The sequence below is a fragment of the Carassius carassius genome, chromosome 18, assembly GCF_963082965.1.
Source record: "Carassius carassius chromosome 18, fCarCar2.1, whole genome shotgun sequence".
Classification (NCBI taxonomy): domain Eukaryota; kingdom Metazoa; phylum Chordata; class Actinopteri; order Cypriniformes; family Cyprinidae; genus Carassius; species Carassius carassius.
In genome coordinates, this window is record NC_081772.1 from 1,061,390 (window position 1) to 1,078,393 (window position 17,004).

At 39.9% G+C, this 17,004-nt stretch overlaps 2 protein-coding genes across 4 annotated transcripts in view; one reads left to right on the plus strand and one right to left on the minus strand.

Moving 5' to 3' along the window:
* Nucleotides 1-11,455, minus strand: part of LOC132092048 (pre-mRNA-processing factor 17-like) — a 50,312-nt gene extending 38,857 nt beyond the window's left edge. For both annotated transcript variants that reach the window (XM_059498110.1, XM_059498109.1), the window contains exons 1-11: nt 11,104-11,455; nt 10,925-11,011; nt 9,638-9,767; nt 9,469-9,555; nt 8,867-9,006; nt 8,683-8,779; nt 8,465-8,604; nt 7,410-7,484; nt 6,524-6,569; nt 6,252-6,353; nt 6,060-6,175 (exon numbers count right to left, since the gene is read on the minus strand). In XM_059498110.1, the coding sequence (XP_059354093.1) occupies nt 6,060-6,175; nt 6,252-6,353; nt 6,524-6,569; nt 7,410-7,484; nt 8,465-8,604; nt 8,683-8,779; nt 8,867-9,006; nt 9,469-9,555; nt 9,638-9,767; nt 10,925-11,011; nt 11,104-11,286 (1,203 nt within the window). In that variant the 5' untranslated portion in view covers nt 11,287-11,455. The remainder of the gene's footprint in view (nt 1-6,059; nt 6,176-6,251; nt 6,354-6,523; nt 6,570-7,409; nt 7,485-8,464; nt 8,605-8,682; nt 8,780-8,866; nt 9,007-9,468; nt 9,556-9,637; nt 9,768-10,924; nt 11,012-11,103) is intronic.
* Nucleotides 11,456-13,159: 1,704 nt separating this feature from the next.
* The window catches only part of LOC132092050 (actin-binding protein WASF1-like), a 53,003-nt gene continuing 49,158 nt past the window's right edge, over nt 13,160-17,004 (plus strand). The window contains exon 1 of one of the 2 annotated variants that reach the window (XM_059498112.1): nt 13,160-13,467. The gene's annotated coding sequence lies outside the window, so the exon portion shown is untranslated. The remainder of the gene's footprint in view (nt 13,468-17,004) is intronic. The other variant, XM_059498111.1, reaches the window with a different exon arrangement.

Consider the following 17,004-nt stretch of genomic DNA (forward strand, 5'->3'; position numbering starts at 1 on the left):
GGTGTTTAATTTTGAAAGAGATGCGAGGCATTTTGCATCTTGTGTGTGCAATTATTGAATTTGTGTGTTAAGTTTGGAAAAAAAGAGGAAAACTTTGGATAATGTGTGTAAGCAGTTGAAAAAAAACTGTAAATCTGCCAGGATTCATCAATCAATCCTTTAAAAATATCATAGAAAAATATTAAGCAGCACAATTGTTTCCGACGTTGAACATACATTGAAGGACCATTTTTATTTATTTATTTATTTGTCGTGTCCTGGATCGTTATCGTTAAGAAAACCTAAGATAAGCTTATTTTAAGCTTTATGATCAGTGAATTAAATAGGCTATATAAGGGTGCGATAGAGACAAAAATTATATCTCAATATTTTCTGGGATTTTTAGCCATAACCCGGTCAGACTATATTTTTCTGAGTGTGTTGGAGAAGCTGACTCCTTAAGTAATTGATATTCTTCACATTCTGCTTAGTCAGTTCACAGCAGTGATGGAAATTAATATTTTCCAACAAAAGTTATTTTCACCCTTAATGGGCATTTTATATTTTTTCCTAGAAGAGTGCATTATATTTAGCGTAAAATTCTTAAATTCAATCAATAAAGTGTCTGCAAAAAAAATATAAAATTATACAAATACGAATTATATGAAATTCAGGGTTGTTACCAAACCAATAAAAATCATTCTAAACAAAATTTATCTTTGCAATGCAGAGGAAACACGCTGCATCTGAAGAGGCATTTAGATTACACACTGTTTAATGCAGGACATGAATCAATCCTTTAACCTGCAGATGCAAATGCAGAAATAATGTTTTGATATTTTAATCCTAAAACGTTGAATAGCTTACTGATATTTACAATTATAAAAAAAATGGAAAGGTACTTTCCATAAATGTTAAATGAAAACCGCCAGTAGGTGGCATCAAGTCACTATTAATAAGTGTATAATTTATTGAAACAAGGGAATGAATAGAGCCCCGCACAGCCTGTCAGAATTCTAGTGCCGAGTATGACTGATCCCGTCTTTTGCTCTCTCTCTTTCCCATACACAGCTGATGTTGCAGCAATTACAATATTTCAGTTTTGTTTTTTAATGGCAAAGTGGTCATATCTATTTTCGTTTCTTTAAGTTATTTTAGAAATATGTTTGGAACATTTTTCTTTCTTTCTACGGAAGAGAGGCCAGCAGCAGGAAGCACAATGAGCATATGTTTGATCAATTTAGCCTTCTTCACAAATCAACACGGCTTGCCTAAAATAAAATCTATGGATAAGAAAAAAAAAAAAAAAAGAAACACACTTCATGCATTTCACCATACTAATTAATTTTTTTACTCTAGATAAATGTGGCTATTGATGAAATAAAAAAAAAACGGAAGAACCCAGACGAAACGCAGACGTGACGTTCAGGCAGCCAAACTGTAAAAGTTGCAGACGTAGACGTCACGTTCACAAAGTCAAACTTTAATGTGGCAGACGCAGACGTGACGTTCGGCAGACGCAGACGTCACGTTCAGTGAGACGAGTGCATGTTGCAACGTCATATTAAAGATCTAATCGGAACGCCATACATACTCACATACAGACACGCACACACACGCACACACACACTCTCACACACATACACACTCTCTCACATACTCACACACACACACACACACACACACACACACCACCAGAAATATAGCACTTTCCCAACGTCATCTCAAATAACTTAATTTATAATAATCTAATTTTAGTGGTCTAAACTAGGGCTGCACGATGTGTCGTTTAAGCATCGATATCGCGATGTACGAATCCACGATAGTCACATCGCAGGATGTGCGATGTAGGCTGTCGTAGTTGATCCGTTATTCATTAACTGTACGGGCCAGCTACTCCCCTGCCCTTGACGATTCGCGGATTAATTGCACAGCTTAACCATCATAGAGTGAAAGTTTATAATTGACAGGACTGAAAACCACATGCAAGTTTAACAGGGAAGAGAGAGAGAAGCGTGAGAGAGAGAGAGAGAGAAGCGTGAGAGAGAGAGAGAGAGAAGCGTGAGAGAGAGAGAGAGCGCGAGAGAGAGAGCGCGAGAGAGCGCGAGAGAGAGAGCGCGAGAGAGAGCGAGAGCGCGAGAGAGAGCGAGAGCGCGAGAGAGAGCGAGAGCGAGAGCGCGAGAGAGAGCGAGAGCGCGAGAGAGAGCGAGAGCGCGAGAGAGAGCGAGAGCGCGAGAGAGAGCGAGAGCGCGAGAGAGCGCGAGAGAGAGCGAGAGCGCGAGAGAGAGCGAGAGCGCGAGAGAGCGCGAGAGAGAGCGAGAGCGCGAGAGAGAGCGAGAGAGCGCGAGAGAGCGAGAGAGCGCGCGCGCGAGAGAGCGCGCGCGCGAGAGACAGAGAGAGCGCGCGCGCGAGAGACAGAGAGAGCGCGCGCGCGAGAGACAGAGAGAGCGCGCGCGCGAGAGACAGAGAGAGCGCGCGCGCGAGAGACAGAGAGAGCGCGCGCGCGCGAGAGACAGAGAGAGCGCGCGCGCGAGAGAGACAGAGAGAGCGCGCGCGCGAGAGACAGAGAGAGCGCGCGCGCGAGAGACAGAGAGAGGGCGCGCGCGAGAGACAGAGAGAGCGCGCGCGCGAGAGACAGAGAGAGCGCGCGCGCGAGAGACAGAGAGAGCGCGCGCGAGAGAGACAGAGAGAGCGCGCGCGAGAGAGACAGAGAGAGCGCGCGCGAGAGAGACAGAGAGAGCGCGCGCGAGAGAGACAGAGAGAGCGCGCGCGAGAGAGACAGAGAGAGCGCGCGCGAGAGAGACAGAGAGAGCGCGCGCGAGAGAGACAGAGAGAGCGCGCGCGAGAGAGACAGAGAGAGCGCGCGCGAGTGAGACAGAGAGAGCGCGCGCGAGAGAGACAGAGAGAGCGCGCGCGAGAGAGACAGAGAGAGCGCGCGCGAGAGAGACAGAGAGAGCGCGCGCGAGAGAGACAGAGAGAGCGCGCGCGAGAGAGACAGAGAGAGAGCGCGCGCGAGAGAGACAGAGAGAGCGCGCGCGAGAGAGACAGAGAGAGCGCGCGCGAGAGAGACAGAGAGAGCGCGCGCGAGAGAGACAGAGAGAGCGCGCGCGAGAGAGACAGAGAGAGCGCGCGCGAGAGAGACAGAGAGAGCGCGCGCGAGAGAGACAGAGAGAGCGCGCGCGAGAGACAGAGAGAGCGCGCGCGAGAGAGACAGAGAGAGCGCGCGCGAGTGAGACAGAGAGAGCGCGCGCGAGTGAGACAGAGAGAGCGCGCGCGAGTGAGACAGAGAGAGCGCGCGCGAGAGAGACAGAGAGAGCGCGCGCGAGAGAGACAGAGAGAGCGCGCGCGAGAGAGACAGAGAGAGCGCGCGCGAGAGAGACAGAGAGAGCGCGCGCGAGAGAGACAGAGAGAGCGCGCGCGAGAGAGACAGAGAGAGCGCGCGCGAGAGAGACAGAGAGAGCGCGCGCGCGAGAGAGACAGAGAGAGCGCGCGCGAGAGAGACAGAGAGAGCGCGCGCGAGAGAGACAGAGAGAGCGCGCGCGAGAGAGACAGAGAGAGCGCGCGCGAGAGAGACAGAGAGAGCGCGCGCGCGAGAGAGACAGAGAGAGCGCGCGCGAGAGAGACAGAGAGAGCGCGCGCGAGAGAGACAGAGAGAGCGCGCGCGAGAGAGACAGAGAGAGCGCGCGCGAGTGAGACAGAGAGAGCGCGCGCGCGAGAGAGACAGAGAGAGACAGAGAGAGCGCGCGCGAGAGAGACAGAGAGAGACAGAGAGAGCGCGCGCGAGAGAGACAGAGAGAGACAGAGAGAGCGCGCACGAGAGAGACAGAGAGAGCGCGCACGAGAGAGACAGAGAGAGCGCGCACGAGAGAGACAGAGAGAGCGCGCGAGAGAGACAGAGAGAGCGCGCGCGAGAGAGACAGAGAGAGCGCGCGCGAGAGAGACAGAGAGAGCGCGCGCGAGAGAGACAGAGAGAGCGCGCGCGAGAGAGACAGAGAGAGCGCGCGAAAGAGACAGAGAGAGACAGAGAGAGCGCGCACGAGAGAGACAGAGAGAGCGCGCGAGAGAGACAGAGAGAGCGCGCACGAGAGAGACAGAGAGAGCGCGCGAAAGAGACAGAGAGAGACAGAGAGAGCGCGCACGAGAGAGACAGAGAGAGCGCGCGAGAGAGACAGAGAGAGCGCGCGAGAGAGACAGAGAGAGCGCACGAGAGAGACAGAGAGAGCGCGCGAGAGAGACAGAGAGAGCGCGCGAGAGAGAGAGAGAGAGAGAGAGAGAGCGCGCGAGAGAGACAGAGAGCGCGCGAGAGAGACAGAGAGCGCGCGAGAGAGACAGAGAGCGCGCGCGCGAGAGAGACAGAGAGCGCGCGCGCGAGAGAGACAGAGAGCGCGCGCGCGAGAGAGACAGAGAGCGCGCGCGCGAGAGAGACAGAGAGCGCGCGCGCGAGAGAGACAGACAGAGAGTACATTAGAAGTACAATCAATGTTTATAGAAATGTATATGGATTTATTTTGCATGTAATTTTTTTTTTCTTATGAATATATATGTATTTTTGTTTTGTTTGTTTCTATTCTGCTATGTACAATGCTTTGGCAATATGTACCTTTGTATGTCATGCCAATAAAGCAATATGAATTGAATTGAGAGAGAGAGAGAGAGAGAGAGAGAGAGAGAGAGAGAGAGACAGACAGAGAGAGAGAGCCGTCTTCAAACAACACGAGCGCTGTCTTGCTCTCTCTCCCGCGCGCATATTAATGAATTGACACGATGGTGTCGATGTTTAAATCATTTAAAATGAGAATGTAAGTGTGCTCACCCCATTTTTGTTTGTAAGAAAAAATATCGCAATATATATCGCAGAAAAAACAAATATCGCAATGTCATTTTTTCCCAATATCGTGCAGCCCTAGTCTAAACTCACTACTAAAATACTAAAACAGGAATAAAATTTTATAGAAATTATATAAAAATATTATAGAAAGTAATTCAAATGGAAAAATGCACGACACATACACACACACAAATGACTAAAATGTTAAAATTATGTAGAATTACGAAAAGAATTAAAAAAACAAATAAATCGATTAAAAGTAAAATAAAAATACAAATTATACAGATGTTTAAATTCATACGATTTATAAAACACACGAGTAAATCACTAAAAGCAGAAAATTAATAAATATTATACAGAATAAAAAAAAAATCTAAATCACTAAAATTTACATAACTGAAAACTTAGATATTAAAACTAATTGAAAATCATAAAAATGCACAACTGAATCACTAAAACTAAAATGTATACATTAAACAAAAATCTGCATATGATAAAAATAAACAACTAAATTACTTTAAAATAAAATGAATAAAAATTAGAATTAAAATGTCAAAAACTACACCTAAATGACTAAAACTATGACAAAAAAAATGACAACAGAATTAGTAAAACTGAAATAAAAATTTAATATATATATATATATATATATATATATATATATATATATATATATATATATATATATATATATATATATATATATATATATATATATATATATAGACAAACACAACTAAATTACTAAAACTAAAATAAAAATGAATACAACATATAGAAAATTAAAATTATGAATTAAAGTGTCAAAATATATAACTAAATTACTAAAACAAAAATGTATAAAATGTAGACATTTAAAATATGAATAAAAAAGGTCAGAATTTACAACTAAATTTCTAAAACTTAAAAGGATATACACATAAAAAGAAAACAAATGGCAAAAACACAACAAATTATTAAACCTTAAAATGGAATTGAAAACCTGATATATAAAAATAAAAACTAATTGGAAATATTAAAGCTTAAATACTAAATGCGTCTTGGAAATAGACGACCCATCATATATTGTCATAGGAGTATAGTGTGTGTATTAACATAGATTTCAACTTCTGTACAGTCTCATCTCTAATCAGCACATACAGAAATTATTTTCACCCAAAAAGCTAACGATGCTCCAATCAAACTGCTTTAAGTATCAGAACACAGAGTGATCATGCATGAACATGAGCTGGAATAACACTGGGTTTGGTACCTGGACGATCTTCTTGTCGGACATCCCGGCTACAAACAGCTGTTGTTTGTCCTCGTCTGGGTTGAACTTGACGCAGTAGGGAACCTTCCTGTTGGTGAAGCGTGCGATGCACTGACCTGAGGAACACAGGAGACTCTTCAGTGCTGATCGACAACACCATGAACACAATCTGTGTGTGAGTGAAGCTCTCACCCGTCTCCGAGTCCCAGAGCTTCAGATATCTGTCGTAGGCGGCGCTCAGGAACTGTGTGCCAGAGTTGTTGAAGCACACGTCACGCACGGCTTTACTGTGACCTACACAGACACCAGACTTCAGTCAGATCCACACTCACACGGTGTCTGAAAGAAGTCTCTTATAGTACACAATAACGCTGCATTGATTTGATCAAAAACACTCAAAACTGAAATATTGTTATGGTTTTAAAGTAGTATTTAACTCGATATAAAGTGTTATAAAGACTCACCGATGAACGTCCGCACACATCTTCTGTCATTATAAACCTCCCACAGCTACAGGACAAGACCAAAACAACATCAGCGCACACACAGACAGCAGCACGTGCACTTTTAGACATTTATTTTTTTATTATTAAAATGCATGTGAACATAAATTTAAAAAGCATTTAGATGCTGCAACTGCTCACTGTTTATTTTAAGGTCTTCGTGATTAATTTTATGTTTAATTTAAACAGTCCTCACCAGCTGTTTATTAAAATAAAAATAATATTATTTTTATAACTATTATTCTTACACAAAAATTATACAAGAATTAATCATCATCATCATATTTTACTCTAACAGACTATTTTAAATTCTTGTATTTTTGTATAATAATTATATCAATATTATATATTCATATTAATATTATATTACTACAACAAACTTTTAAACATTGCACTTTTGCAAAAAATTATAATTTGTTTTATTGTAACAGACTGATCACATTTTCTGATCTCTGTATAACAATTATTATATTACTACAACTCATTAATATTAATTATATTAACAATTAGTCTAAAAACATTGTATTTTTGCATCATTATAATAGAAAAAAATTATGTTATTTTATCATCATAATACTATTATTTTATTGTTAGATCAATAGATTGACAATAATTACATTACTACTACTAATCATAAATAATTATTAATTATATAATCATTGTTTTATTCTAAAAGACTATTGAATGCTTGGATATTAATGATATTATTTCTACTATTATTTTATTATTAGATGAATAGTCTAATGAAACTCCTATAGTTGTTGTAATAAATATTCTTATTGTAGATTTAGGAAAGCAGTGTTTCAGAGGCAGTTTTCTGTAAGTGTGGTGTGACGTCAGATCTGACCTTGATCTTACAGTCCATGGAGCAGGAGAGCAGGAGATGAGCAGACAGCGGGAACAGACGGATGGCGCTGACCCCCTGCAGACAGGACACACTCATGATTGTCCCGCATCAAAGCAGCTTATAGCGCTTTAAACAGTAAGATCCACAACATCTCAGGATAAAACACTTCTGATTAAATCATCAGCATTCACAAACTCAGAGCAAGCATCGGCTTCTGTGGGCATGGGTTAGCCTGACAGAATCTGAGCAAAACTGACATCTGAGACGTGTGTGTGTGTGTGTGAGAGAGAGAGTTTGTGACAGAGTGAGTGTGTGTGTGTGTGTGTGTGTGTGTGTGTGTGTGAGAGAGAGAGTTTGTGACAGAGTGAGTGTGTGTGTGTGTGTGTGTGTGTGTGAGAGAGAGAGTGAGTGCTTGAGTGTGTGTGTGTGTGTGTGAGAGAGAGAGTGTGTGTGACAGAGTGAGTGAGTGAGTGTGTGTGTGTGTGAGAGAGAGAGTTTGTGACAGAGTGAGTGTGTGTGTGTGTGTGTGTGTGTGTGTGTGTGAGAGAGAGAGTTTGTGACAGAGTGAGTGTGTGTGTGTGTGTGTGTGTGTGTGTGTGTGTGTGTGTGTGAGAGAGAGAGTGAGTGCTTGAGTGTGTGTGTGTGTGTGTGAGAGAGAGAGTGTGTGTGTGTGAGAGAGAGAGTGAGTGCTTGAGTGTGTGTGTGTGTGTGAGAGAGAGAGTGTGTGTGTGTGAGAGAGTGTGTGTGACAGAGTGAGTGAGTGTGTGTGTGTGTGAGAGAGAGAGTGTGTGTGTGTGAGAGAGAGAGTGTGTGTGACAGAGTGAGTGAGTGAGTGAGTGTGTGTGTGTGTGTGTGAGAGAGAGAGTGTGTGTGTGTGTGTGTGTGTGTGTGGGTGTGAGTGTGTGGGTGTGAGTGTGTGTGTGTGAGAGAGAGTGAATGCGTGTGTGTGTGAGTGAGAGAGTGTGAGAGAGAGTGAATGTGTGTGTGTGTGTGTGTGTGTGTGTGTGTGTGTGAGTGAGAGAGAGAGAGAGAGAGAGAGAGTGAATGTAAACTACCTTGGTGTGTCCGGTCCAGACGTGCAGCTGTTTCTTGGGCAGGTAGCATTTCTCCGGGACGTCTGCTGAGCGCAGGTTGATGCCCACGTCCTGAGGAACGTGCAGGTACGAGCGGCCCTGGTAATCATACGCATCTTTGACTGTAATGAAGCAGAGACAGCGGTTCAGCAGCAGATCCAAGACTTGTTTAGCTGCATGTTTGTGTCTGTGTGTGGTACCGTGCAGGACAGTCTTCTCCTCCGCTGGAGCCTCTTCTTCATTCTTGCCTCGCTTCTGTCTCTTGGCTAGGATCTCGTCCAGCTCTTTCTTCTCATCCTGTCACATCGAAACAGGATTAAGAAAACGATTAGTCTCTTGAAACACAGGTTAAGTGAGTGAAACTGAAGGCTTTGAATGTCTCACCTCGGAGGGTTTGGCCACGTCTCTCTCATCCTGGTATTTGGCCCAGGGTCCGAGGAAGCTCTCGATGTCTGATGCGTCTCCTCCTTTCACCTTCTTCCTCTTCTCGGACTTCTTCACTCCAGTCTCAAACGCCATCAGACCTAGAGGAGGAACAATAACCAAACTGTTCCTGATGATATGCATACAACAAACACTTTTACAGGGATGCAAACCAATCACGGGGTGAAAAAGGTGACTGTTAATTCTGACTTTAAAAAGTTAACTTTTGATGAGATGAAAAAAAAAAGTGTCTCCTGGTGTAAAACAAAGACTTGTAAGATGTAATTATTATAATGCATTATAACATGATCCTTAAAACAGTTATTTTAAATAGTAAAAATTTCACAATATTACAGCATTTGCTGTATTTGTGAACAAAGAAATGCACGCTTGGTGAGCAGAAGAGACTTCTTTAATAATCTTACCATAAAAAAAAGTTTGACTGGTAGTTTAAACCGAGTTTATTTTGATTGAATGTTATTGACACGATGATTATAATTTTGTGAAACATGGCGAAGGAAAATGTGATGGAAGTGAAAGAAGAGATGCTGAACGAATCAGACCTTTGTTCTTCTCTGCTTCCTCCACGGCTCCGATGTAGCTGCTGGACGAGACTTGACTGGTGTCCACAGACGGGTCCAGAGCGTATCCTGATCAAACACACATCTAATGTTGACACAAACCTGTCCTGCGTCTGATTCGAGAAGAGAGAGAATGAAGTGTATCTCTCACCGAAGGTGGAGAACGTTCTTCTCTGCTGCTCAAACATGAAGTCGTTGACGTGAGCAGGTTCAGCGTAACCGGACAGCATGTTTCTCGGAGCGGACATCTGCTTCGATCGGAACGGGTTTGATGGTCCAAACTGGAATGAGACAAGAGAACTGAAATAAACTAGATATGAAAGGTTTTTACAAAACAAAAAAAAGTTTTACGTTAAAGGTTAAGCCTAGCCTGAAAATCTGAAGTAATTGTAAAAGCTTGACAAGTTTTAATAAAATTTAGATATATAGCATGAGCTAGCGCATTGCTAGGATGTTTTAACCTGTTGGTAGCACCTTGGTAGAATGGTTTTAACATGATTAGCATGCTGCTACCACGTTTCTACATAATTTTAACATTGCTTTTGACATGATTAGCATGTTGCTAACATGTTGTTGGCATTATTTGCAGGTTTCTAGCATGTTGTTAACATGTTACTAACATAATTAGCATGATTAGCGTGTTACTAGCATGATTAGCGTGTTAGTAGCATGTTTCTGGCATGATTAACATGTCATTTGGCATATTGCTAACATGTTTCTAACATGATTTTCATGTTGCTAGCATTTTACTAGCATGATTTGCATGTTGCAAGCATGATTTACCACACTGCAAGTATATTTTAGCATAATTTAATGCATTGCTAACATGTTTTAACACATTGATAGCAATATTTCTACGTTGCTAGCATTAATTAGTATATTGATAGCAAGCCTGAAGGTGCGTACCAAATCGTGTACTAATGCTTTTACGCTGAAAATTACAAAAAGAAAAGGTGCACCATAAACACCCAGAAGAATCTCTGAAATAACCAAAAAAAAAAAATGTCGCTCATTTCCCTCCAAAATCAGCATGATCACAAATGTGAAGTCTAAAATAGATAGATAGATAGGTAGAACAGAAGCTTAAATGAGTCTAACAGAAACAGTACATAGAGGGGAAGCTTGATTGAGTCCCAAGGGATTCTGGGAGTCTAAATTTTGACAGTTGGAGTTTGAATATTCTTGGCTCATCTGAACATTCCGCTAAAGTAAGTCTATGGGATTTTTATGATGTTTGATCTTCATTTTTAGGAAAACTGTAAGTCCTATCAGCCTGAAAAGAGCAAGCAACACTAGTCAGAACAGTCTGAAGATGTAGCTTAAAAACTCTCAGAGGAGTAGCGCTCAGAAATAAGAAGAGGAAGCTTAAATAGAAGTTCAGTAGATTGTCTTTCTCAAGACGCTCATATCAATAACTGAAGAGCACAATATGCATCACCTCTGGAGCAAACATGGTTTCATACGAAGGGTTGTAAGTGACTTCTTTGAGCGCTGGATCCAGATGAACCCCGGTCTCAACATCTTCCTGACAAACACAAACAGAAAACGCGTTTACTAACGTACTGTACTGAAGTGTTCTGATGTTTGTTTGATGCGAGCAGCGCGTTTCTTGTTTACCTTCACGGCGACTTCAGGCGCGGGATTCGGAGCGGCTAGCGCCGTTATAGTGCCGGGTTTTAACGGCTGAAGATGGGATACCGCTTCAGGATCGACCTTCTGTGGTCCGTTACCGGATTCGGACTCGTTTTCCGAATCTGAGTCGCTGCCGTAAGAAACAAGAGAACTCGCCACCGCCGCCATCTTGAATGTTGTGGGTCTTTCGTCAGCGGGTCCTCAGAGATGAATACTGTTCGTAAATTAAATCGCATTCTTAAAATAGATATTATAACACATATTCATAATTTAAATAGGTATAAAAAATGGAGATTGTTTCATATGTCTGAAAGTGTATGTCAAGGGAGCGCAGTTGTTGTAGTGAAATAATTCGAAGTTTTTATCTTTCAGGAAGCGTCCTAAGAGGAAACCGCTCACAAGAGCGCGCATTGCGACGTTAACGCGCATTCTAATTTGCGCGTACCCCACGTTTCATTTTATTTTCTCTAGGATAAACTGAATATATATATATATATATATATATATATATATATATATATATATATATATATATATATATATATATTTAATTTTTGTTACTTTAAATATAGGTAGTTAACTAATATATAATACTAATATATTTAGCTTAACCTTTACTAAAATAATTTAATCTTTAATGAAAACGAATAAAATATGCACAGGAAATTTAAATAACTTAAGATTTTTTTTTTAAATAAATTGCAGTTTAAAATAATGGTTTTCTGTTTTAATATAGTTTAAAATTTAATTTATTTCTGTGATGAGCAGCTGTTTGTCACATAATCTTCAGAAATCAGTCTAATATACTGGTTAATATACTGAAAATGTATGATTTTATTCAGCAAGGATGTGTTAAATTGATAAAAGTGATAATAAAGACTTACATTGCTAGAAAAGATTTCCAGTTTAAACAAACGCTGTTCATTATAACTTTATTCATCAAAGAATCCTAAAAAAAGGTTCTTCCAACACTGATAATAAATCATAATATTAGAATGCTTTCTAAAGATTATGTGACACTGAAGACTGGAGTAATGATGCTGAAAATACAGCTGCGCATCAAAAGAATACATTACAGTTTTAACTATATTAAAATATATATCCTAATGAGCACTAACAAGCATACTACGAACACTATACATTCTATATTCTCCATAAAAGAAGAATGGCATCTACGCTAATATTAGTCTGTTTCTCTCTTATAACGAGGTCACCGTGGCCACCAGATCCAGTCTGTGTCCAGATCAGAGGGTCACTGCAGTCACCCGGATCCAGTACGTATCCAGAACAGATGGTGGATCAGCACCTAGAAAGGACCTCTACATCCCTGAAAGACAGCGGAGACCAGGACAACTAGAGCCCCAGATACAGATCCCCTGTAAAGACCTTGTCTCAGAGGAGCACCAGGACAAGACCACAGGAAACAGATGATTCTTCTGCACAATCTGACTTTGCTGCAGCCTGGAATTGAACTACTGGTTTCGTCTGGTCAGAGGAGAACTGACCCCCGACTGAGCCTGGTTTCTCCCAAGGTTTTTTTCTCCATTCTGTCACCGATGGAGTTTCGGTTCCGTGCCGCTGTCGCCTCTGGCTTGCTTAGTTGGGGTCACTTCATCTACAGCGATATCGTTGACTTGATTGCAAATAAATGCACAGACACTATTTAACTGAACAGAGATGACATCACTGAATTCAAAGAGGAACTGCCTTTAACTATCATTTTGCATTATTGACACTGTTTTCCTAATGAATGTTGTTCAGTTGCTTTGACGCAATGTATTTTGTTTAAAGCGCTTTATAAATAAAGGTGACTTGACTTGACTTGACTAAAAAATAACAATATTATGCCAATCTGTATTCTGTCAGGTATGGGCGTGGTTTTAACTTGCATACAATATCGTCGCTAAATAAGTTGTAACTCTGATTGGACGAATGGGTGTGGTCTGCGCGCGGTGTCAGCCAATCAGCTGAGGGATCCCGCTAGGGGCGGGTTCAGTTCTGTGAAGAAAGCGGACCGTACCATCTGCAGCTTGAGCCACACGCGCCGACTCCAGAATATCACTTCTCCGCAGAAATAAAGCACGTTCTTGATTTATAAGTTTTTACTCTGTAAGTATTGGTATTACCGGCTGCTGTGACGGGAAATTAGTCGGGTCGTTACTGACGCACATCTGCTGCATTTTCACCGTGGATCCCTTTTCCAGCTTTGAACTGCCGGGATTCACACTCGCTGGATATCAGTACTGTATTATTCCTGCGATGAACACCGCGCGACTGAACCCACAGGAATATTTTAAGTAATAACCTCGGGAAAACATGGAATAATACGAATACATAACATTTATTCAGGTATGATGTTTAATGCATGCTTGAATAGAAGTATGCAATGTTCTTTAATACATTGTGCCATTTGTATTTAAAAAATGAAAAACGGATAATGCAAATATCCATGGGAAAAGTGTTCTCATATGCATATTCAATTTTTGACATTTATCTCCTTTGGCTGATTCATTTACGATGTAAACTAACACTGCTTGGCCCCATTCAGGAGTGGATGACAGGTGTGGGTTGAATTATGCATATATTGTGAAATAACTTGCATAATGCATACTAAAGCATCCCGATTGCATGCTCCACGATGTGAAGATTACACGTTACACGCGACTGCTGTTTGTTTGTTTTTGTTTTTTTTAATGAAAGCATAAAATATCACTTATTTCTTGATTTCGTGCTGCTCTGAGATTGATGCATTCAAAGGGAAGGGTGTCACATCTGTAAGGCAAACTATCACACCAAAATGCAATGCAGTTTGCATGCTTTCTAAACAGTGTGCAATCCAGATTACTGCTGGGATGGCATGCCAAATATTTAGCAGTAGGACAGAAAAATGCTTGAGTTGTTACAAGCAAATATAATAATATAGTGCATACTCAATGTATAACGCAAATACATCCGTATTTGTGCGAATGAAGTGTAGATTTGAGTGCAGTTTAGTGCATGCAGGGGGAAGGGCAGCAGACACTAGAAGACTCGCTTTGTGAAACCCGAGACTTCAGAAAACACAATGCATCTCCATCGCTTCTCTGTTCAATAACACGTTTATTAAATGCATTTAAAATAACTGCACATTTCAAACGGAGGCATGATTTTCTCGTGCTTTAATGCATTAACATCTTATACACTTGTTTTTTTTTTAAAATGAGGTGCTATGTGTGATATACGAGGAGGAATGATTCATTTTAATGAATCGGTTAGTTCACCGACGCCGCTCAAAGATCCGAATCGCGCAACGTGTTAGCAGCAAACATTATTGTTATTATTATTATTTTTGTGGTTGTCAAGTATTTCTTTCGTTTACGTTTTCGGTTTTACTGCCAAATTAAGTTATTCATTTGCGTTTTCTCGGGTGATTTACAAACGGTTCGAATCTTTAAAAAGAACCGACTCGAAAGACTCGGTTCGATCGGGCATCACTAGCGTGCGTTGTGTGTCATCGCGACCACATGTTCACTTCAAACTTTATTTGCTTGTATTGCCAAAGCATTAATAAAAACCTTATATAATGCTCTAATGCGGCGTTTATCTGTTGGGAAATCAGATTAGGCTGGTATATGTGTTTTGGACCAGCTTGATCATACTAATCTTGTGTTATAGAAATGCCTGACAGCTTTTGGTGTTTTCTGTAAATGTCATTTATGTTGTGTCTGATTCAGCCGTACCTATCTACAGTGTTCACACATATAGGTGCATAAATGAACTGTTAAAGGGTTAATTTGCTGAATAACAGACATTGCAGTTTCACTCGTGCATTAATGATCCATATGTGAAGTGAGTCAGTCTGATGTTTTTTTTCTTGAATTTTTTTTATGTCTTCACAGCTGAGACGTTCGGCCAGTTTAGGACACTTCACTACCATACAACTTTCATCTCTCGCCGTTGTCTCAGACTGCTTTCTGATTCCTTTACCTGTCTATTGAGTCAGATCTGATTAAACTGTTCATGTGCATTACCTAAAAATCTCAAAGTGGCATTTTCCATATATAAAAAAATATATTTTTTTAATTATTTAAATATTTTATATATTTTTTATATCCATTTAAGCATTAATCAACATTTACCAACATATAAATTATTTAAATATTTTATCTATTTTTTATTTCCATTAAAGCTATAATCAGCATTTACCAACATATAGATTATTAAAATATTTTATCTATTTTTTATTTCCATTTAAGCGCCAATCAACATTTACCAAAATATAAATTATTTAAATATTTTATCCATTTTTTATTTCCATTTAAGCACTAATCGACATTTACCAAAATATAAATTATTAAAATATTTTATCTATTTTTTATTTCCATTTAAGCGCCAATCAACATTTACCAACATATAAATTATTTAAATATTTTATCTATTTTTTATTTCCATTTAAGCTATAATCAGCATTTACCAACATATAAATTATTTAAATATTTTATCTATTTTTTATTTCCATTTAAGCGCCAATCAACATTTACAAACATATAAATTATTTAAATATTTTATCTATTTTTTATTTCCATTTAAGCGCCAATCAACATTTACAAACATATAAATTATTTAAATATTTTATCTATTTTTTATTTCCATTTAAGCGGCAATCAACATTTACTAACATATAAATTATTTAAATATTTTATCTATTTTTTATTTCCCTTTAAACGCCAATCAACATTTACAAACATATAAATTATTTAAATATTTTATCTATTTTTTATTTCCATTTAAGCGCCAATCAACATTTACCAACATATAAATTATTTAAATATTTTATCTATTTTTTATTTCCATTTAAGCGCCAATCAACATTTACCAACATATAAATTATTAAAATATTTTATCAATTTTTTATTTCCATTTAAGCGCCAATCAACATTTACAAACATATAAATTATTTAAATATTTTATTAATTTTTTATTTACATTTAAGCGCTAATCAACATTTACCAACATACATATTTTTAAATAAATGAAAAATGCCACTTTGAGATTTTTAGGTAATGCAGATGAACAGTTTAATCAGATCTGACTCAATAGACAGGTAAAGGAATCAGAAAGCAGCCTGAGACTTCGGCGAGAGATGAAACAGTTGTATGGTGGTCAAGTGTCCTAAACTGGCCGAACGTCTCAGCTGTGAAGACACGTCGGACACAAGAGTCTTTGTTCAGTCTCTGTTCGGCCCACAGAGCTGCCTCTGTGTGTGTGTATGTGTGTGTGTTATCACCCGTCTTTGCCAGCATACAGATATGTGTTGCTCTGACAGATGAAAGGCTGCAGGACCGTGAACTCGCTCTGAGATTTCTGAGATCGGCTGTGTTCCTCTGAAAATAAACATAGTTGATTTGACAAACAACAACAAAATGTTATTTCATTTAAATCTTCCAATCAATATAAATTGAATTTGAATATAATGAATGGGATTCCGTGCTGTTTTATGCTGCATTCCAAAGGCAGCCAAAACAACTGCAAGTTATACAATAGATTTGTTTAACGAATGGACCAAACTTTAAGTGAAAAAGAATCGCTGAGTCAAAATTGACAGGACTCATTTCCAACAGTCACAAGCAATTTCGTTATTAATGATGCTTTTGGGAAACACACCTCAGGGGTCGCAAAATTTCTAAATCCCTGGTAGCCCTTCGGGCAGGCATTCTTCAGGTTTTGGTAGCTCAAAATGAATTTAACTAGCCCGAAAAAAAAACGAACAAAAAAAAAACATCGGCCGAACTTTACTGTGGACAAATCATCAATGATCAGCAAAAACTAGTAGCATATCGGGATGTAACGATTCAATAAACTTACGATGCGATAACATTCACAAGAGACAAATATTTTGTAATTGAA